This window comes from Aulonocara sp. 'chitande type north' Nkhata Bay, linkage group LG5, assembly GCF_057382095.1.
Source record: "Aulonocara sp. 'chitande type north' Nkhata Bay isolate Kocher_YH1m ecotype deep benthic linkage group LG5, A_spYH_male_GT1.1, whole genome shotgun sequence".
Lineage (NCBI taxonomy): Eukaryota > Metazoa > Chordata > Actinopteri > Cichliformes > Cichlidae > Aulonocara > Aulonocara sp. 'chitande type north' Nkhata Bay.
The window spans coordinates 34,432,128-34,453,409 of record NC_141348.1 but is presented as its reverse complement, the minus strand read 5'-3'; the positions used below and the strand labels follow the sequence as shown (position 1 = coordinate 34,453,409).

General features: G+C 40.2%; 2 protein-coding genes and 1 long non-coding RNA gene across 4 annotated transcripts in view; 1 reads left to right on the top strand and 2 right to left on the bottom strand.

Moving 5' to 3' along the window:
- unm_sa1614 (un-named sa1614) overlaps positions 1-16,803 on the bottom strand; it is a 23,051-nt gene extending 6,248 nt beyond the window's left edge. The window contains exons 1-26 of one of the 2 annotated variants that reach the window (XM_086293154.1): positions 15,834-16,803; positions 12,201-12,273; positions 11,979-12,124; positions 11,306-11,380; positions 11,028-11,077; positions 10,780-10,909; positions 10,601-10,686; positions 10,436-10,511; positions 9,892-9,972; positions 9,686-9,783; positions 8,499-8,568; positions 8,288-8,375; positions 8,076-8,124; positions 7,520-7,692; positions 6,182-6,315; positions 5,336-5,427; positions 5,065-5,251; positions 4,803-4,888; positions 4,593-4,708; positions 3,977-4,044; positions 3,111-3,218; positions 2,420-2,702; positions 2,145-2,312; positions 1,983-2,046; positions 1,206-1,249; positions 426-580 (exon numbers count right to left, since the gene is read on the bottom strand). In XM_086293154.1, the coding sequence (XP_086149280.1) occupies positions 426-580; positions 1,206-1,249; positions 1,983-2,046; positions 2,145-2,312; positions 2,420-2,702; positions 3,111-3,218; positions 3,977-4,044; positions 4,593-4,708; positions 4,803-4,888; positions 5,065-5,251; positions 5,336-5,427; positions 6,182-6,315; positions 7,520-7,692; positions 8,076-8,124; positions 8,288-8,375; positions 8,499-8,568; positions 9,686-9,783; positions 9,892-9,972; positions 10,436-10,511; positions 10,601-10,686; positions 10,780-10,909; positions 11,028-11,077; positions 11,306-11,380; positions 11,979-12,124; positions 12,201-12,273; positions 15,834-15,959 (2,826 nt within the window). In that variant the 5' untranslated portion in view covers positions 15,960-16,803. The remainder of the gene's footprint in view (positions 1-425; positions 581-1,205; positions 1,250-1,982; positions 2,047-2,144; positions 2,313-2,419; positions 2,703-3,110; positions 3,219-3,976; positions 4,045-4,592; positions 4,709-4,802; positions 4,889-5,064; positions 5,252-5,335; positions 5,428-6,181; positions 6,316-7,519; positions 7,693-8,075; positions 8,125-8,287; positions 8,376-8,498; positions 8,569-9,685; positions 9,784-9,891; positions 9,973-10,435; positions 10,512-10,600; positions 10,687-10,779; positions 10,910-11,027; positions 11,078-11,305; positions 11,381-11,978; positions 12,125-12,200; positions 12,274-15,833) is intronic. The other variant, XM_086293155.1, reaches the window with a different exon arrangement.
- Positions 16,667-21,282, top strand: LOC147331096 (uncharacterized). Its single transcript, XR_015129147.1, has 3 exons — positions 16,667-17,147; positions 19,929-20,181; positions 21,041-21,282. It is a non-coding gene; the product is annotated as an uncharacterized LOC147331096 (long non-coding RNA).
- The window catches only part of fer1l4 (fer-1 like family member 4), a 30,182-nt gene continuing 28,468 nt past the window's right edge, over positions 19,569-21,282 (bottom strand). The window contains exons 46-48 of the mRNA XM_086293158.1: positions 20,905-21,203; positions 20,584-20,684; positions 19,569-19,988 (exon numbers count right to left, since the gene is read on the bottom strand). Coding sequence (XP_086149284.1) covers positions 19,808-19,988; positions 20,584-20,684; positions 20,905-21,203 — 581 coding nt within the window. The 3' untranslated portion in view covers positions 19,569-19,807. The remainder of the gene's footprint in view (positions 19,989-20,583; positions 20,685-20,904; positions 21,204-21,282) is intronic.

Here is a 21,282-nt window from a genome sequence, read left to right as displayed (position 1 = left end):
TTGATACATACCAAATCAGGTGTAACATTATTGCTCATGTATCACAGTGTAGCAATTATAATTTCATTGTACTGCCAATTGGAATTTGTTCCTCTGTTGTCCAAATATGATATCGATTCACTTCTTTCATTTTATGCTCATTCTTTGTACCTTTTGCTTGCATAACTACTGTACCTGCACACAAATTATTTGAATTATACCCCTTTACTATTAAGGATTTCTTGATCATTACTATGCAAATTGTCATGACCACTGATCAAAGACCATGAGTACTATTCACAGAGAGTTGGGCAATGGCTGTAATCACAGCATTGAAAGATGATGGCAAACGTGTTGCGGAAGCAACTGGATTGTGATTTTTTTTTCTTCCTAACATTAAAACACTGCAAGGTTGATGGGACGTTAAATATTTTCAAAAATCTCACCAGTGATCTACGAGGAAGTGGTTGAGGGGCGGAGCCTCTGCTTTCACTTTCAAAGCTCTGAGAGCGCTGATTGGATGGAGAGCCATTTATTGGTGCCTTACTGTTGAGGATCTGGAAATGGGAGGAGCCACTTTCACTGTCCGCCCTCCGAAAACCTCAGACAGAAAGATTCAGGTTTTAAGTACATTCTCGTTCATACAGGGACAATAATTACATTAAATATATATTTTACAATTTCATAATAGAGAAAAAATAATCATTAAAATGCATTATTAATTAGTCATAATTAAGTTTTAAATGACCTGAAATGACTAAATTAAATTATTTTTAAAAAAATAATGCGTTTTTGTGCATGTAAAGTAATACATGTTTGCATATATTAAATAATGTGAATATTAATCTCTAAATTCAATTCACTTCTTTGTCAGATAAAATAACCATTTTTTTGGAACAGTCACAAGCAACACATGTGCTGTAAATAAGAAAAAGCAGCAAATCCTCAGATAAGATTTTGGAATTTTCACTAAAACTGCAGATAAATTTTGTTTTAATAAAAATAAATAAATAAAAAAAAAAAAAAACAACATCATAGAAGTCAGTGTAAACTCATAGAAGCCAAAATGTATCCTCAGATTTTGTCTGCTCTTCTGCTCTCTGGTTAAAGACTGTAGGTGCACGCTGTCTGTAAACATTTATCACAGATAGGCATAATGGATTTAACAGACTCTTGATACGTAAAACAGACTCAGGTCTCAGAAGACGTTTTGGGACAGGAAGTACCTCTGTCAGATCGTTCAGTCAGTGAGCTGAGAGGAGAAGCTGGACTGGAAAAACAGAGACAGACAGGGAAGAGAAGGAGTCCGTGTTATTGTCTGTGGTGTTTTGAAGCTCATCACACTGACCTGTATTTCACCTCCTATCCACCAGAGGTCAGTACAACCTCAATTTATCTAGGTAGAAACTGCTTCACTTTGTTTAAGAATAAAGTTCCAGCTTTAACCTTTTATGTCCTCTTTAATTCTTTTACAATCATGTATGAAATAATAAACCAACAATATTCATATCTGCTGTCTGTCCCAATAAATTTACTCTGACAGATTTTGAACAAATTCAAATTTTAGGATCTCTCCTAAAATTAATTTGTTTCTATTTTGCTTAAAACTTTGTTCTACGGGTTTGAATTCTGAACAACAACATGAGCAGAATAGCACCTCGGTCTGTGAGACATCCCTTCATCGCACATCCAATTATAAGCTTCATCAGCAAAGGTTAAATTTTAGCTTCTTTTTTTTTTTTTAAAGCTAGGATACAAAAACACAAAATTCAGTGGACCATTTTAGAACACTGGACTGTACATACAAACTCCTGTAGTGCTCCTGGAGTTTGTATTCATACAAAAAACAAAAAAAACAACAACACACTTTTACAAAATAATAAAGAGACACAACCGGTGTTGTGATCATCAATGCAGCAGCTATTGCACCAATGATGATCACAACACTGGTCATGAGCCAGATTTTTCCTGGATGTGCTCGATGCAGTGCTGTGGATACTCACACACACTTCCTGAAGGAGGAGTCTGGACCACTGTATATCCTGGGACTGGCTGGCAACCCATAATCTACACACACACACACACACACACACACACACACACACACAGTTAATAACACAGTATCCTTCTGACTGATTAATTACAGTGTGTTTCTCAGATATTACCGTGCTTACTGGACTCAGAGCAGCTCCGCTTGTGTCGGACGGCGATCGGAGAGGGAGGGGTAATCCTTCTATTTCCTGTCAGGGGAAAGAATACCTCACCCTCTCCCTCTTCTTCCTCCCCCATACCATCTCCTCCAGACGGAGGTGGAGGAGGAGGAACATTGGGAGCTGAAAGCCAAAAGAGAGCATTGAGGTTTTTCATTCAGGCAGCAGGTAAAGCCAGAGAAAGACGTTGAACCAGATAAAACATTTAAAAAATGTTTATATAAGCTGACCTTTGACCCTGGGAGGCAGCGGGGGCGCAGGAGAGGATGGAGGAGGAGGTGGTGGGCTGGGGACGGAGCCAGCGGGATGGCTGTGAAGCTCCATAGCCATGGCGAGTCTCCTCCCCACACTGAGAAGGCCTCCAGCTGGTCCTCCGGGTGTTCCAGAGGAGGACAACGTGACACAGGAGGAGTTGGACTGACTGAAGCTGAAGGGACGGGAGGAGAAGGAGAAGGAGGGGGTGAAAGAAGAGGATGAGGAGGAAGTGGAGCGCTCCTTTTTCAACGGACCATTCTGAAACAGAGGGTGAAGCACATGAAGACGTTAGCAGAGAGAAAGCAGTGAACAATTTATAAAGATCGATAGCTTAAAACTCATTATGAGCATCATGACTAAACTGCAGATTTTATGCACAAAGACTTTTACTCTAACGAGGAAGGGAGCCAAACATGTTTATTTCAAACAGAGTACAAACCAATGGGCTGCACCATAACCCAATAAAATAAGGATTATTTCAAATTGTGAACTGTGCAAAACTCCGATAGCAGAGTAGAGTAAATCATAAATACAAGTAACATATCCCCCTTATACTTATATATGAAAGCAGAACATGAAGAAAAGGCAGTGACATCATTTAAATTACTCTGAGGACATTTTTTTGTAAAAATCTCAACTCAGCAGCCTGTCAGTTGCCATGGTTACCTTGTCATCAAAGTCATCATCACTGTCGTACAGGTCGTCATGACGAATCCTCCACTCGTACTCCACATGGACGTGATGGTCAAACTGGTTGGACTGGGCTTTCTGCAACTGCACACACACAGTAAAATATTTGTAAATGAGGATCACCTTCAAAGACAAGGGACAAGGCTTTAGGAGCTACTGACCTATCAGGTTTGAGCAGTATTTGACTGCATGCTGCTTAACAATCTATGCTGAGAGTAAAAGATGGTCAGTTGAGGATAGGTCCAAAAACTAGGTGCCTCTCTATAGACTGCCTTTAAAATGCCAGATTTTACAACAGAAATTCACTTGTTTACAACCTGCTAAAATAATTAGTTTCAGCTCTGTATCTGTTTTGCTCTTTTATAAAAACTACACAGGTGTTCAATGTGAAACTTTATCAACGCCTTTTGGTTAACAGGTAAGCAAGTAAGTACCGTTTCACAGGCAAACAGTCACAAACCACTGCAACAGAGTAAAAATATTAAGTGCTACAACAGCAATACAAAATCAAGTTAAAACACAGACTAAAATTAACAGGTAGGTGACTTAAGCTCACTATAGACAAGATAGTCTGCTAGCTTTGACCTCCACTTATATGACTCACTAAACTGGGGCTTTCACCATGTTGGACGCCTTTTTAAAGATATAAGATGCATTGCTGTGCAGTTAATTATAGTAACAGACCATCATTTATCTTGCTAAATACATTTTTTAAAAATTAAAAAACTAGTAATTTAGTCCTCTGGCATCTTGGTCAAATATGGTGATAACACAGTATAACAGGTGGTTACTGATTTATCAGACAGTCTGATGTGAATCTGTAATCAGAGCGATGACCTCACCAGTGCCTCACAATGGGTGTGCTTCAACCTGCGGCTCACATCCAGAGCGGTTTCTCCTAACTCGTTCTCTGAAATAAACGGTTAAGATATTAATTAATAATGAAATAATTACCAAATATCATCAGTTTATCCAAGTCACCAAAAATATTCTACATGTAAAAACCTAAAAACTGTGCGTTTTACTTATTGTCTGACAGTCCTCCTGTGTTGTTGTTTTTTTATTGGGCCTCATCTATTGGCTGGAGTCGATGGGCATGGGCGCAGAAGGCAGGTGACTCTACATGGAGAGTGAGGCTGAAGACCTACAACTCTACAGACACTGATCTTCTGTTTCAGGTTATCTTTAGTTTGTCTTTGCGATCCTTACTGTGAACCTCTGGATGATGTGGTTGTTTGAAATAAAGAGTGTTTTATCTTTGGGACAGTAATCCTGGTGAACTCGGATTATTTTGGATGTGAAGAGTCTGACATTTTTCTCATATGCTTTATCAGAATGACATTAAATAACCTCTACACACAGTTGATGCTCAACTGATAAATGAGAGCTCTGACAGATACATTATACAAGTGTGTGTGTGTGTGTGTGTGTGTGTGTGTGTGTGTGTGTATGTATTACTGATGTGTGTGTTGGCTCTGGCTCTCAGCAACAGCTTCACACAGTCGGTCTTGTTGTGTAGACAGCTGTAGTGCAACGCCGTGTTTCCCGCTGATGTCTGTGTATCAACATTAGAGCTGACAAAAAAGAAAAAGAAAAACATGCAGGTAAACACAAAGGTACACACACACACACACTGAGGTGTAACAAAGGTTTCCATAGCAGACTGACCAGTTCTGAGCCAGGAAGTCCAGGATGTGCAGTGATGTCCTGTCAGCCAGTAGGACAGCTAAATGGAGCGCTGTCTCTCCTTTCTCCTGATGGCAAGAAAACAATCTCTTGAGATTATGTTGTTCCCAGATTATTAATACCATGCATCTTAATGTAGCTGTGCGTGTGTAGCTGATTATACCTGGGGTTTTTTATATCTGTATGTGTGTGCGTGCAATCCAACATGCACATCAGTGTGCCTGTATCAAGTATGTTTAGCTACCTGTATGTGTGCGTGCAGTGGCTGGCTCAGCTCTGCCCTCTGAGCGTACAGCTGGATCAGAGTGTAGATATCGCAGCTCTTGGTTGCCTCCTGCAGACGAAGTCGCAGCGCCGAAGTAGAGCTATGACTCCGCCTCACAAAGTTAACATCTTGATACTTTGACAGGATGAAGTCTTTACGCTCCGGCCTGCACGTCAAAAATATACAACATCAGATTTGTTAGAGTGTGAAATATTTCCTTTGAGTGTGTGCACCTGTGTTCGTCTCTTACATGTGGCTGTGTTGAGAGGGCTTCAGTGACGGACTCAGCAGGTTGGCTTCCAGTATTTCGTTAAAACCAGAATTACCGACATTCCTGGCCAACTGGGAGATACAGAGAGAGAGAGAGAGCTCACAGTCAAGGGCAAACAACATGAGGGCCATGTAATACCCATTCAGTGGGTATTGTATCAAGAATAAGAATCATCATGATTTTTAACCTCAGAATAAGCTAGATTGGATTAGTTGGGGGACTCTCTCCCAACTCTGTGTGAACGGTACTCATGGCTAGTTTCAGTCATGACTGAAGTAGTAATTTGGATGAGTGACGAAACGTTTCTCCCACTGAAAACGCTACGCCCAGATGAACAGAATCAACTTTTGGGGATTTACTTACCTGGATGATTGAGAATGCATCGAGATGTAACGTTACAATCTTTTTCAGTTTGTCAGAGGTCACTGCTGACTGAGAATTGGAACTTATTATGTCTTGCATGGATATAAATCTCTTCTCTGAATTAACATTAAATAACCAAGTTTGACATTTAGTTAAATATTTTCTAACATTACATATGTCAGAATAAACCACACTGCACTGAAATAGTAAAGATCCAGCTGCAAAGCAATGGAAATGCACAGCAGGAAAAAAAAGAGACTAAACGTTGAAACTACCTGAGAGTTTATCTCTACAAATGTCTTTGATAACTGTTCACAAAGCTAACTGAAACTATGACACATGCTAATGACAGTTCTCAGCTGAGCACATGTAAATGCCCTGCACAGTAGCATTTCAGACGTGAACCCAGTTACACCTGGAAAGCATGACTGATAAGCTCATTAGCTAACAGGTCTGACCTACCAGCAGGTCTGAGGTTCCCAGACTGTCCAGGCTCAGAGACTGGATCCTGGAGACGTGGACCCCCATTTCCCTGTGGATGCCTGAACACTCAATACAGGTCAGGATACCCAGGTTTGTAGACAGCCACCCAGGATCTACAGTAAGAGAGGTCAAGGTCAAAGGTCAAGGTCAAATTTATTTATATAGCACATTTCCAGATAGAAGATGCTGCACAAAGTGCTTAACAATGTAAAAATGGCATTAAAAAGCAACAATGTAATACAATAATAACAATAATAGGACAATAAAAGAATTAAAATAATAACTAAAACTATTTGAAATAAGACCAAAATGCTTGGGCCATAGTGTGTTAAAAGCCAGGGCATAGAAATGTGTCTTTAGTAGTGATTTAAATCGATCAAGTGTTTGTGCAGATCTAATATTTAGGGGGAGACTATTCCAGAGTCTGGGACCTGCCACAGAGAAGGCTCTATCGCCATGAGATTTGAGATAAGTCCGTGGGATGGACAGCATTAATTTTGAGCTTGACCTCATGGTTTTTCATGGAGCATAAGCAGAGAGGAGCTCAGACAGAGAAGGAGGGGCTCGGGCATTAGGTGACTTAAAAACAAAAAGTAAAAGTTTAAATTGGATCCTGTAGGAGACAGGAAGCCAGTGTAGAGAAGCTAAAACTGGGGTTATATGCTCTCTCCGGTTGGTACCAGTTAGCAGGCGAGCAGCTGCATTTTTGACCATCTGAAGACAATGAATGGAGGCCTGGTCGAGACCAAAATACTATGAATTGCAGTAGTCCAATCTGCAAGCAAGGAAACGGTGAATGGCACGTTCAAAGACATTAGCCGGGAGGTATGGTGTTACCTTGGCTAGCTGTCTAAACTGAAAGAAGCAGGAAAAAAAAAAAAAGAAGCAGGACTGGACTACTGCACTCACCTGCTTATTCAATTTAAAACAATCATCAATGTAGACACCGAGGTTTTTTACATGTGTTTTACAGGAGGAGGAAAGGGGGCCCAGAGTGCCATCGATGTGATTATTGACAAAGCTGCCAAAAATGACAACTTCAGTTTTATTTTCATTTAGCGAGAGAGATTTTTTCCACATTAAAAGCCTACCTTGGCACAAACCACCTGATTGTAGAAATACAGACTGCTAATAAGAAATTATATAACATTTAGCAGATAAATATTAAATACACGCTTGGAATTAAACTAAGCTATTCATTCAACTGTCTTATTTGCCACAAAATAATCTTTCAATTATTTGCTTGATTAAATATGACACAATTAAATCAGTAATCTCTTCGGCATAACATCTAGTGTACTTTATTGGTTTGATTACCTGGTGCGCCACAGTCACAGCAGCTGTTGTTTCCCGGCATCCGTTTGATGTCATCGGTGATGGCTCGGGTCAGATCCTCCACGCTGCTCTCACTCCCTCCTCCTCCTTTTCTCCCCCCGTCCAGAGCCATACTCAGAGCCTCCTGCTTGCTGTTAGTGAGCACTGACATCCAGCTGAAAACAAACAACACTTCTTAATAATGTGTTCTCATTTTTAGACCCAAGATGATGTGAGCACCACAAGAAAAGAGTAGTCCGACAATTTACCACCATTACTATATTAAAAACACACACACGGCCGCTGACATCTCAGTCCAACCTCTCTCAGACAGCGTTTCAAGAGACATGCATCTCACTTCTTTAGGTGCAAAGTTTGTGGAGCAGCAAAGGAAACTCCCCTTCTGTCTAACTAAACATTTTCAGACTTGTAATGTTTAGTGTCTAGTGTCACATGTGCAATCATACTGCCCAAGACCTGCAGAAACATAACTCATACTGTACGTGTAAACTTAGCAGAGTGGCCCGTTAACAACCTGCCCGAAGAAAGTTTTACTTACGCCACACACTCAGCTTCATCTTCAGCCAGGAAGTGGTAGGTCCGATTATCTGCAGGAAAAGGTGTATCTTATGCTTACAGAGACGTATTTATACAGTACATAGTACTGATTACATGCATTTAAATTTATATTTGGATGCATGCAGTTTTTATCTTGTGTTAAATTATGTACGACTTCAGTGTACATGTAGAATAGCATTTAGTGACACTTACGAGAGATAAGGTCAAAGCATTTCTTATCCTCCACGCTGGGTTTAACCTGACATGTGAGCAGGTTGAGTCTGGTGGGAGGTTTGTTCGGCTGAAAAGCAGAAAGAACGCTGCTGATAAGATTCAGTTAAAACATAGACAGCAAAGAGAACTAAGCCAAACAGATTTTTCCTGATGTTTTTATCTCTTTATACATTTATACACATGCACTCACAGTAGCATGCGCGATGGTCAGGTAACAGTTGTGAACTGAACATTTCCTCTTCTGCCACATTTTCCTCAACCTGTAACACAAACACAGTTTTAGTCCTTTTAGTGATCCTAATAGCGCTGACTATCACCAAGTGTCTTAGTGCCCTCGCTCTGTAGCAACTTATCAATAAGGAAGACCACCCTATAGTTTTGGTGATTAGCAGATTGCCAGAGTAGCCCTTCATTTGCTTGAAACACATACTTGTCTACAGCAAATTAGTAACTGTCAGGGAATACACATTTTCCCTAGCATACTTTGGTCTCCAGTGGGTTGCCAACCAGTCACATGTGTAACTGAGGCCTTAGAAAAGCATAAGTTTCAGGTACTCTCCCTTTAAACCTCCTTTCAAACCTGAAATCTACAGCCATGTTTTATATACAGTCTGTAGGTGCACACAGAGAGATCTGTTCCCTGATTTTCACAATAAATGCAGCATCTTCCCCCATCCAACATAAATATTTTGGAAAACATCGACCAGTCTGGAGGGAACAAATTACAAAGGCCGGTTTCTTGCCATTCCATAATCCACACACACAAATATAAGTACGAATCCAGCACATGTGCAATGTCGCTCCTTGTCAGTTCAATATCTATATCGCCAGTTCACAACAGCTGCCTCAAGGCACTTCATTTTGTAGGGTAAAGACACCACAATATTAGAAAGAACAGTGAGAATAAAAGAGTGCCTTAAGCTATGAGACACAAGCCTTTAAAAGGAGATGATGCAATGACCATGATTATATAACAACATTAAACCAACGGCTGCAGGCTGATGTTGGTTAAGTGGTCCAAGAACTATTCAAATTCAAACAGTCAGTAGCACCAAAAAGCTTAAGGACACTCCATTAAGAGCACAAGTCAGATACATTTTTCTAAATGCGTTATTAATGTCGAGGAACAAATGTCGGTCAAGGTGAAGATACTTTTAACTATTTAACATTGTTTATATGAGTTGCCCTATTTTATCAACGCTTTGGTACCGTTTGTTTTTAAAATTTAAATGATTTCTTTAAAATACTGCAATTGAAAAAAAAATCAGTACTACCAATGCAGTTTGCACATTAAGAGTAATTGAGGCATTTAACTTAATTGCACTGCTTTGTGAATGTTTAAAAAGGCGTGCAGGTTATTTTATGTTGTGTGTTTACCCGTCACTCTTCTTGTAGAGGAATCCTGTTCTCTCCGTCCCGTACTGTTTGTCTCCCAGCAGCTGATGCATATTGTACACCTGCTTAGGCAAAGAGTCCTACACGCGCGCACACACACACACACACACACACATGTGCAGACACACATTCATTATTTTGCATGTCCAAACAGCAAAATAGCGCACATATGTGTCTGTGTCTCTGACCTGCTCCGTGTGGACGACCGGCCTCAGCTGATCTCTGAGTGTGCACAGCTGTCTCTTCTCCTCATCCTGACGTTGCTTCACCTGCACACACAAACAGCTCACCTGCAGAGCTCAGCTAATCCAGGATCACATGCTGCTGCCGCGCTTACACCGTCCAAATCTCACTCAGCAAATTTCCATTTTTAGTTTTGGATTAAATCATCACGAGTTTACTTCTCATGGTATATTACATATGTAGAGAGCTGGAGCTGATCAGTTACTGTATGAATGGATGAGTTTTGATCATGTGACTGCAGAGACAGGGCACAACCAAGCGGCAAAGTATAGTTCCTCAAGGCTGGCTCCAAAAGGAAAGTCAAAAAGAGAGTAAATCACTTAATTTCTTACTTCATGTAATGTCTCTATTCTGTATGTTGTATTCTTCATAATAATAATTTTTTTTAAAGTAAATGACTTGATTTTAATCTCTGTGCAAATCATTAACAATCTGCCAGCCGCACTTAAAGGCTGCTGCTAGTGTTGCTGCTGTTAGCGCTTCCTGTACCGTGGTCAGGACTCCGTTGAGCTCATCCATGTACTGCTTCAGCCTCTGAGTGGTGGAAACACACTCCTGCAGGAAACTGAACACAAACATAAAGATGTAGTAAATCGAACCATTCCAGTTTACTGTATGTAGCTTTGCCAAAGCTGTGTTTGTGTGAGCTCCTACTTGTTGTGGCTATGGTAGTGTTTGATGAGGTTCTGCAGAAGGTCGACTCCTCGCTTCGTCTTTATCTCATTGACCCTAATTAGATACTGAGGGAAAAAGACAAGAAGCGATTGAAGGAAAGCTGCACATTTAAAAAATAAAATAAATAAGAATGGAAATGAAGGGGAAGAGTCACTGACCTCACACATGCTCAGTTGGAAGGAGCGTCTCTCCTTCTCCAGCTCCTCCGCGATCTCTCCTCCGCTCACCTCACTCCTCACCATCCCATACTGCCGAGCTAACTCCCTCTTCTCCTTCTCCACCTGTTTACTGCACACACAGTTTCAAGACTTTAATTTAAAAATCTTCCTGCCCCTAATACAAACGTATTAAAGTTTCCAGTCTTAGATACTAGCAAATAAACATAAGTTAATTCAGTGTCACTCACAATCTGCTCTCATAATCCCTCCACGCTCTTTCAAAAGGCTTTTTCAGATCCTAGGAGACACAGAAGGAAACTGGAATTAGAATTATTTACCTTACTGAACACAAGCAGCAGCATCCTGAGGCTAAACAGTAAAAAAAAAAGACTACAAAGATTCATTTTTTTTGACTGAACTCTGGTGAAATGTTGACAGAAACACTGGCCAGAGGCTCGTGACTGTTATAGTTCATACGAGTTATTTAGGTGGTATGAATGCACTAAGCAAAGATGAATGTCCTCACCCCCTTCACCTCCCTCAGGTCTCCTTTAACCAGAGAGTCCAAGAAGAAGTTGATGTTGTGGAGCATGCTCTTTAGCTGAACACAGAGAAACATAAATTATCTAAAGGGAAAACACATACTGCTCAAAGCCATCATGGGTAACACTATGAACTGCTTAACATGAAAAACATTAAGACAGTTTAGGTGATTATGACTTTGACAGAGAGCACAAAACCATATGACACAAGGATTGTGTCACGAGCTCACTACGGTCTACTGCCGTCCAGATGTATAGTAATTAGAACTACAGTTTGGTCTTAAGTTAGGTCCTTAATCGGACAGTGACAGTAATGTTGCTTCTGTACACCAACACAGCGGATTTAAATAAAGCAATCAAAATATGAGTACCTCATTTTCAAACCCCAGAATAACTGGACAATAAATGATAATAAAATGCACTCGTCATAACATAGAACCAAAAAGTCTGTATTTAATCATGTAGCTGATGCTGGTCAGTCAGTCATTTTGCAAATGAACTCATTATGCGCTCCTCGACATGGGGCTTTCTGTAAAGGAAGGAGGCAGATATTTTCAAACTAGAGCAAAGACTCATTTTAAGGGTTTTTTCAAACTGAAGTTACAGATTTTTAAGTAGAAACTCATCAGCTGGAGGTGTTTTGTTGCTATCACTCACCAGGTTTTTCATGGGAGAGAGGAGCTCTTTGGAAAAGTCCGCCAGGCGGCAGAAGGCGGAGCCAACCTCCGTCTCTCCGTTTGAGTGACAGTTGACCGACAGCTTCTCCATCGCGTTAATGTACTGCTCCAAATGAGACACGTGTTCTGACACAGAAATGCTGTTAGTAAAGGGAACAATACGGGGATGTGCATGTGTGCGTGTATATTTTGGGGTGTGTACCTTGACCTGATGTGTATTTGGCTTTTGCAGCTTTCTTCATCTTCTGTAGCACCAACCTGTCGCTGTCCAGAACCTGAAAAAAACAAAAACAAACCATACACACATTAATAAAGAGTGTGTGGACCTGCAGTGTGTGCATGTGTGTGTACATGTGCATGAAGGGGAGGTGGTAGTAATTCACCTGCTGACTCAACATACACACAGAGGACAAACTTGATGACATCGCTTGATGGCAGCAACGTTCCTGTGTGAGAACCATCGTCTGATCACTAAAAATCTCCACATGAAACTCCACAGTGAAGCTCTTCTCCCCATTCTGAGAAGATGTTAATTTTTTACCTTCAGCAGTTATTAACAGGTTAATAGTTTGTATAACTATTTCTACATGATTATTTCTGAATGTGTCAGACCACATATCTAATGGAGGCTGCCAGTTTTCATGCGCTGCTGCTTCTTATTGATTATTAAGTACTTTTTTTTTTTTGACACTACAACTTGAGTGTGGAAATGATGATTGATGGTTGTTATTATTGCAGTTGGAAATGTTAGGGTTGAAAATACTGTGTTACGTCAATAAACCACCACAAATTTCAAATTTTATCATTTAATTACATTTAAACAGCTTCAGGGTTTGCTTGATTTTTTCACATTCAACTTTCAAAGGTGTCCTTATGACCTAGATGTTGACATAAATGCCATTAAAATTAAAGAAAAGTGATAATTATGCAAAAAAATATGACAGGAACTAAACAAATGACCCTATCTGCAGCAGATTTTGGGGTATTCATAGCATTATTAATATGCTCTACTTTATTGTCAAACAGTGAAATAACATTTATCTTTGCCTGTTGGGAATTTATCTTTGGACAAGCTTGGACTGTCTATATGTTGCTTATTATTCGTGGCTTTAAAACTTTGCACACATGAAATAAATGTCACTATAAACAGGTGGTATGCCACCATATGGGTGTTTATTCTAAAATTTTTTTATAAATAATTAGAAATTATAAAATTAAATCTGTAATTTACAGTTTTTCAGCCTCCTTTGAATGCAGTACCAGTGTGCAAGCTAGAACATCCTTTACGTAATTATCCCTCTGGCCCCTTCTCTTATCATCAAATAACCATAGCTGTGAATGATTAATCTGTTGCCATGGTAACATATGCCAACACTGTTGGGGGTACATGTTTGGGGCAGAAGGGCAGTGTTTTTGAGGCCAGGCTCGGGGTCAGTAGCTCCACTGTTGAGGGAATTGCGCTGCCTGCTGGCTTGAGGGGCATCCCCATTCAAGCTCTCAGACCTCACACAGTAGCAGAGCAAATTTACAAACTGTTTAAGACCTTTAGTAGATTATAAAATGTTCTAACTTTAGACCTAATCACTTTAACATTAAGAAATTACTTCTGTATATGTAAATATTTAAAGGGCTTCAGTCCATTGAGTCTTCGGATGAAGGGTCCAAAATGTTTGCAAATTTGCATGCAAAGGAAGGTTTAGACAAAACTCGGATGTAAACATTTCATGATTTTGTTCCGCGTTTCCTTCTGAAATCCTGCAAGCACACTGCAAACTATAAGGGTGATATGAAAGTCGTGGCAGACAAATGGAAAAGAAACTGCTGTTACTGCAGAATGTTATTTTAGTCAAACTTCGTAGTGAGATACAGTCTGCTTTTTGTTTCAATTCAAGGATGTTCTGAAAGGCTGTAAACAACATGTCTGCAAATATAAGATGAGTAGTAGTTAAGGAACAGCTTTGTGCTAATTAGCCATGCTACCAATCTGCTGATTTAAAGAACCATTTGCACCCCTTGTGTTTTGACAAATTTTGCATAGCATGATTCTGTGTCTTCCTCCAAAAACTCAAAGTGACAGCAACACTTTGATTGTGAATGAAGTACAAAAGCTGGACTTCAGTGACTGAAGCATTTGTCTAACAGAAATGATCACATTTCTTCACCAATAAGCATGATAGCTCGAAGGGCGATTGACAGTAAATAAGAAGATTCATGTTTTTGATTAATAAGTAAAACATGGAAGATGTAGCTCTAGTATAGTCATTAAAAACAATGCACGAATTTAGCAAACAGTTGAGTGAATTGCTTTTTGATAAGGAATCTGATACTTTCCTCAAAGTACAGTAATACACGAATGCATTACTTTTTCTGTACGCAGTAACTAAGAATATATCTGAACTAGTAAAAATGATTGTCACCTGTCAAAACACTGCCCAGTTTACACAGCTTTTGTCTACAGCGGCTTTGATCTCGATATAATGGCGACAAGCTCAAACACTGCTGTTAAAATAAAACAGCTGAAGGGGTTTGGGCAATTTGACCAGGATGCCTTCCTGGAGATTTGTGCATCTCATTTGGTTTGGGAATGCTTCAGTGTGATCCTTGAAAACAGCTGGAGGCAGTGGTGGTGGTGAAGGAGGTGTGGGCATACAAACTGTATGAGGCCTGCATTGTACTCCTATAGAACCAAGTGTTGAGCTGGTGGTCAATGTCATGAAACCCAGTCATGACAGTCAAAAGCTTCTTGCAATAGCATTATATAGAGGTAACATTTTCTGCAACTTCTTTCATAAATGGCTCTGAAATTTAGTGAAAATAATGAAACATCCACACATCCACACAATAGCGAGAGTTCTGGAGCCGCTCAATGGATAATATTTATAAACCATAATGTCGTCAGACCTGTGACTAAACAAATGTTAAAAGACATATCGAGGTAAAACAGTCCAACCATCAGAACTGTGTGTTATAATGTGGATTAGTCTGTTTAACAAGAGTGTGGTGAGTCTATGTTTGTGTCAAAAGGTTGGGATAAGTAGCACAGACATTTAAATGAAATTGTGAATAGCAAGCTGAAAAGCCAACAACGCTAAGCACCAGGGGTCATCGTTAGTTAATGGAAACCGTCAATGGCAATAAATTCATAGTGCATAACCTCATGAATCACAAAGAAATTGACCTGCACACTCCTGGTCGCACACTCTGTGTCGTAGTTCTTTGACCCAACTCTCTTCACAGCGATGATCGTCGATATAAAGGCTGTTACACTTTGACACACAAGTTGATACTTGCTCTCTTTGCAAGTTTGAGGTTTTAAAATGCATTAGTCAAAGCAGGACTAAAAGGGAACCATCTAAACACAGCAGAAAGGCTGTGCTGTGCTTCACAAGGAGACAAATTTAAATCGGTTACATTTTTTTTGTACCAAGAAGAATTTTAAAAGGAATAAACTGTTTCATGCTTGCAGGCATTTATCATCTATAGTAAGTATGTATAAACAATTAATGTGCAAAGGCCTTTGTGATTTGTTAATCACATGCAAATAATATAAAAATGTTGTCATTTGTAGGAGACAGGGTTAAAAGGAAAAACTGTACATTTCACACAAAGAGGGGTTGGTATGAAGGATTGATTGGGGGCCACAGCTGCTCATTTTCCCCGGGGACCCTGAGCACTTAGGTCCGGCCATGAATGTAGGCTAGAAGCCAAATAATCAATTTACCGTGTACGGATAATCTCATTCATCAGGTAGCCTACACCCGTCCTGTTGAATCTGCACGATAAGCATCTTCAGACTGCTACCACTACCTGCTACCCCTCCTCTGTCAGTACTGACCTCCTCCAGCAGGTAGACTGTGTTCCTGCAGCTGATCATCTTGGAGGTGAAAGAGGAGGTAGTGGGAGAGTTCCAGTCCTCCTGAACCTCCTGGACGAACTCTGATACCGACACACACTCCGGCATTGTGCTCCTGAGGCCGGTAAGGACCGGGAGAGAACCAGGACAGTCCGGAACTGAAAGACCAGTTCCACACAAAAGACCGAGGACACCAAGCGCAACGTAGAGTCACCAACAACACACAAAAATTAAAAATACAGCTGAAACGAGCCCATCAGTGGTACGTCCAGACTCCCACAGTCCCGGTAAGAGAAACTAGCATCAACTGGCTGATTTAAAAAAAGAAATGGGTAATTAAAGACCTGCTGGGTGATTCCTCCTCCGTCAGTGTGAGTGAACCGCAGCATCAGCTTCTTTTCTCCAAACAAAGGTGGTTAAACCCAGCAGCAGATGAAAGCCCACCAGCCTCTCTGCACGAAACAACCAAAAGATTAAAACGCCGCCGGTTCACTGACGTCCTAAGATCGAGTCGGTCTCCGATAGAGCGTCTTCATTGAGAGAAAACCAGCAAACCCGCCCGTGTGTGGTCAGTGTGTGAACCCGCTGACAAAGAGCGGAGGAGAGGAGAGGAGAACCGGACCCACCGGGCACCGGTTCCGGGCTCAGATGAGACAATAAAAGCGGCTTCTGCTGTCGGCTTCAGCCGCAGCTTCATGTCTTCTCGTCACAGATATTTCTTTTCCTGCTTTTGCTCCTTTATTTAAACCGCATGGAGAGGCGCGTTCACGGTGTACAGCGGCGGAGCCCTCTGTCGCGGCCGCGCGCACTGCTGACCGGGAGGAGTGTGAAACGCACGCTCCTCCAAATAAACCTCAGCTCGTTACACCTGCGTCCTCTCGTTGTTCGCTTAAATCACTCAACCGGAGTTACATTTCCACAAACGGCCATTTTAAAGTTAGTTTCAAAAGAAAAGGAACCATGAAAACAGGATTAGCTACTCAAAGACCCCACAATCTGAAAATCCCTGTTTGTGCTTTTTTCGACTCGTTTTCAAAAAAAAAACAAATAAATTAAATTGGTTTCAGCCGGCAGGCTTAATTAGGACCAGCACGTAAGCGGCTAATACCTATCCAAAGACTTCATGCATATATATATATTAATTTAATTCTGGGTTGATAGTTTTATTTTTATTTTCTTCTTTAGCAAACCAACCCAAAAATCTTTCTAAAAATAATTCGAAGAACTTCACGTTTTTTGAGCATTTAGCCAGTGAAAAACCGATGCGACACCACGGTTCAGTTGTTGTCTAATGACGTAAGTAAATGTCATCTTATTCGCTGATATAATGTTATCAGACAGATGTTGGTATCTGCTGATATTGGATCTGTTGCACTAGTGGATCCATAGGGTATATACAGGCATGTTAAAAGTCGCTCCAGTTCTGTGAAAAACTAAGTACGACCCATAATTTAGCAGCAATAACTTGAAGTTTTCTGTTTGACTTTATCGGTCTTTCTTGTTGTGCACTCTTTACACGGTCGCCTCAGTTCACTAACGTGAACTACCAATTATTCGTATCGACTGAGCCTCTTATTCGTCTTCTGACATAATTTCCTTTGTAGTGTCTGAGGCAAAAAGCCAAAGTTTGTCTTGGCATCAACCATCATTATCATAGTTTTAGGGGAAACAATCAGAGCAAACCGCTATAAACAAGCTACTTCCAACTTCCTGTTGTTCTGACAGAAGATAAGAATGAAGTCTGACAGCTGACTGCAGCGTATTACGTAAGTTCTTTGATGCCTGTTTTAGATATGAGATAATAAAATGTCCCACTGTTAAAGTTAGGTGTGATATTGAGCCTTTTTCCAAGAAAATATAATAGTCAAGCTAGAAAACAGTACATCTTTTTAAAGGAAGATGTAGCAAAGTTCTCCTACACCAGACTAAATGTGTCGTTATGACAGAAATAATGTGTGCTCTATAACTTCAGTGCAAGAACTTCTACACAGAGGCAGCCTTATTTCTGTCCCTGCAGTTCAAATCCCAGCCAATTAATTTTGAATGAGTTAATCTAATTTCACAACTTATTTGCGAAGGGAAGAAACTGTGGTTTTAATTCTGCATAACCACAGTGAGTAGAGACGTGGCATCTCACTTCATAATTATGTTGTTTCTCACCTTTCTACAGAATTAAAAAACTTGAATTTTCTGCTGTGATAGCTGTTAACAGGCACAATGACAGAACATAGAGAAATTACTTAAGCAGAGATCAGAAATCAGCACTGACAAATCCTTACCACGTTGTCTTAGCTGTCTATGGAGTCAAATATTTTGGAAAAATATCTGGAGAACCACGTATTAAATTCCTGAACTGCAGATTCAGCTTTTATGTTTGTTTTTTTTACCTTATTTGGGTGATCTGCCAGGAGCAAAAACAGGAAGTGGCAGATACACTTAAAAATTTATCAAAGTCAAAAGTTTACAGCGCAACCCAAATACACTAACATTCACGAAATTAACTTTCCTGTTGGTGATTTCCTTCAGCATTATTGCAGCTTTAAATCTCTTTCTTCTATTACGTTATGTAGAAGGCCTAATGTATGAGACCACTATTACATAGCATGCTGTATGTTCTGTGTATATAGGACTACATTGCATGTATTACTTGTATAGTAGATGCTGGATGCCGATGTAGCAGCAATTATACTCTGTGCCATTGTCTTTGACATAAACAGATTGCTTAATGCAGCACAGAAATAGAACCATCCGTTATGTAAGGAATCTGTTGTAGCTGACATTCAATTCAGATTGTTTTGGTGCAAATTGCTTTGTCTTTCAGTTACTGAGAAATCGTATAGCTCTCAGTGCTGGTGTGACGCTGATCCCACTACAATTAGCACACCAAATTTGTGCATAAAAGAAGCCAGAAAAACTGCCAAATTGAATAGAATTAAAAGCTAATTAAAGTTAATCTCCTTCACTGGGACTCTGCAGGTTTCGTTTGATCATTTGGTGGAACTTTCAGGTCTGACCTTAAACCTGTTAATTGTGACAGCAAGCAGGAGTTACATAGAAGTAAATGTAAAAGTAAAAGATCCTTGGTGTCATGAATGCGCGCTGTTATTAAATCCTTTCCTGATCAGTTTGTTGTCTCACTGAATGCATGTTCATTTTGTAAAAGAGGGTTCCTATCAGTGTCCAGCATGACAGTAATGCAGGGTATCTTTAAGGGCGGTACCACCATATGAATGACAGGTTGCTACATGCGGCTTCTATCGGTTTCTTAGTCAGGTCCATCTGCGTTCATGATCAAAGCTAAAATGACAATGGAGAAAATACTCTGATCGAGAACTTTGAAAATAGGAGTAACTTTCACTATATTTAGATTTAAGAACCCAGTGTCCAGGTGGATCTATTTGCAAAAATAACTTCTAGTATTCATAATTTATTTTAATTGGTATATAATCCCTGGAAAATAAGAACTTTTGCAGCTTTATTGGCTTCAAATATGCCCCACAGCAAGAATGGGAACTATTTCATGGAGTATGATCATTGCATCTGTCTGCAGTCTGTGATTTCACTGCTAAATGCCAGAAGGTTATGTACTTATTTGACTTACCTTCCAATTATAACACCAATATAAACCTAACTATGCATAATACACAATATTAGACGTATTACAATGAATAGAAAAGTGTTTTATTTTAACATACATACTTATTTGTTACATCGGGTTGCTGCAAGTTTTACAGTTCATAAAATACATGTAAATAAGATCAGTGTGGTTTCAAACTGAGGAAAGAGATTTAATTTCCTCTGAGGATGGATTCATCCAAACGTAAAACATCTCTTTGATTATGTAGTGCAGTCAGGATAAATACATTAAATCACCTGTTATACAGATTAGGTACATAAAAGTGAGGAATAAAAAGGACGCTGGGCCAGGTCAGGTCAACAACCAGCCATCCATTTCTTTACCCCTTGATGATGAGAGAGCTGATTTGCTGTGGCATTGTGTAGACAATGAGGACGATGAAAAGCGTGAGGATGGTGATAATAACCAGAGCAATGATATACTTCTTGTATTTCTTCCAGATGAGGAAGACGAAGGTCTTCATCGGGTTGACGAACCAGGCGAAGCTGGTGGTGGGACGACTGGAGAGACAACAGAAGACAGTTTATGTGTTCACACCTTGGGCTGTGGAAGCCTACAGGCTGGGTCACACCAAATTCAAAACATCAGTGTTTTACCACAAAATAAACTTGCCCTGCTAGTGACCAGAAACGACAGGATTACAAAATTAGTACATCAAAGAAACAGATCAGGCTGAGCGGTTTGGAGACAAAGGTAGAGAGACAAGACTGAGATGGTTTGGACATGTGCAAAGGAGGGAGAGTGGATATACTTGATAAAGCATGCTCGATATGGAGCTGCCAAGCAGGAGGAAAAGAAGAAGACTATAGAGAAGGTTCTTGGAGTAGTAAAAGAGGACATGCAGAGGATTAGCTGGAAAGAGGAAGATGCTGGAGATAGCGGGGATGGAGGCAAATGAGCTGCTGTAGCAACCACTAAAGAGATCAATCAAAAAAAAAAGAAAATGGTTTTAGTTACATTAATCAGGGAAATTTAGAGATGAAAGAAAAGGAAGTTAAAGACATTTATAAGAGTATTCAAGTGTATAAATATATTAACTTGAAAAAAGAAAAAAAGAAAAGAGTTGTAGTGTGCATGTGGTAGTGCACGCAGTACTTTGGTTTGTCCAGAGGCTCTGGCTCCTTGCGTGCCCGACCCACAGGGTTGGCCTCTGCCTGCTCCAATGTCACCAGCTGAAGCTCCGCCTCCACTTTTCCCTTCATAGAGACAAGTTTGTGTTAAATAAAATTCATTTTCTTCATTTGCCATTATAAACTCAAAGACCAGAAGGCCAAAAGTGGGGAAAAAAGCTTTTGCTGCTGCAAAACTCTGTTTAAATTTCTCTTCTTGTGCCAACAGACACAGATGTTCTATAATTTAATTGAATAAATATTTTACTGCTTCTTGAACTGAAGTGATTCAGATGGATTTTTGTACCATTAACAGGAAAGTGTTGCCCATGCTGTCAGTGTACTGGATGTCCTCCTCTCTCAACTGGCTCCTCTTGTCTTTGTTCTTCTTTTTCTTTTTGCGTCCCTTCTTTTTGGCTTCCTCCTTCTCCTCCCTCTCAAAGTCCTCGGCGGTCTTTGGACGAGTCAGGGGCCACCAGCCCTTCATCTTCTTGGCACGAAAGATCGAGAATCGAGGGCTGGCCCGATCCTTCGCCATCGAAATCGTACACTTACCGGATGACTTTGCCGGTCGCACCATGTCGCTGAGGCGCAACTCTATTGCACCTAGCAGATGAAGCATAAAAGAGGAATGACTGGGTGGAAGAGTCGGAGGTAAGGACTCTTTAATCTTGTGACACATTTT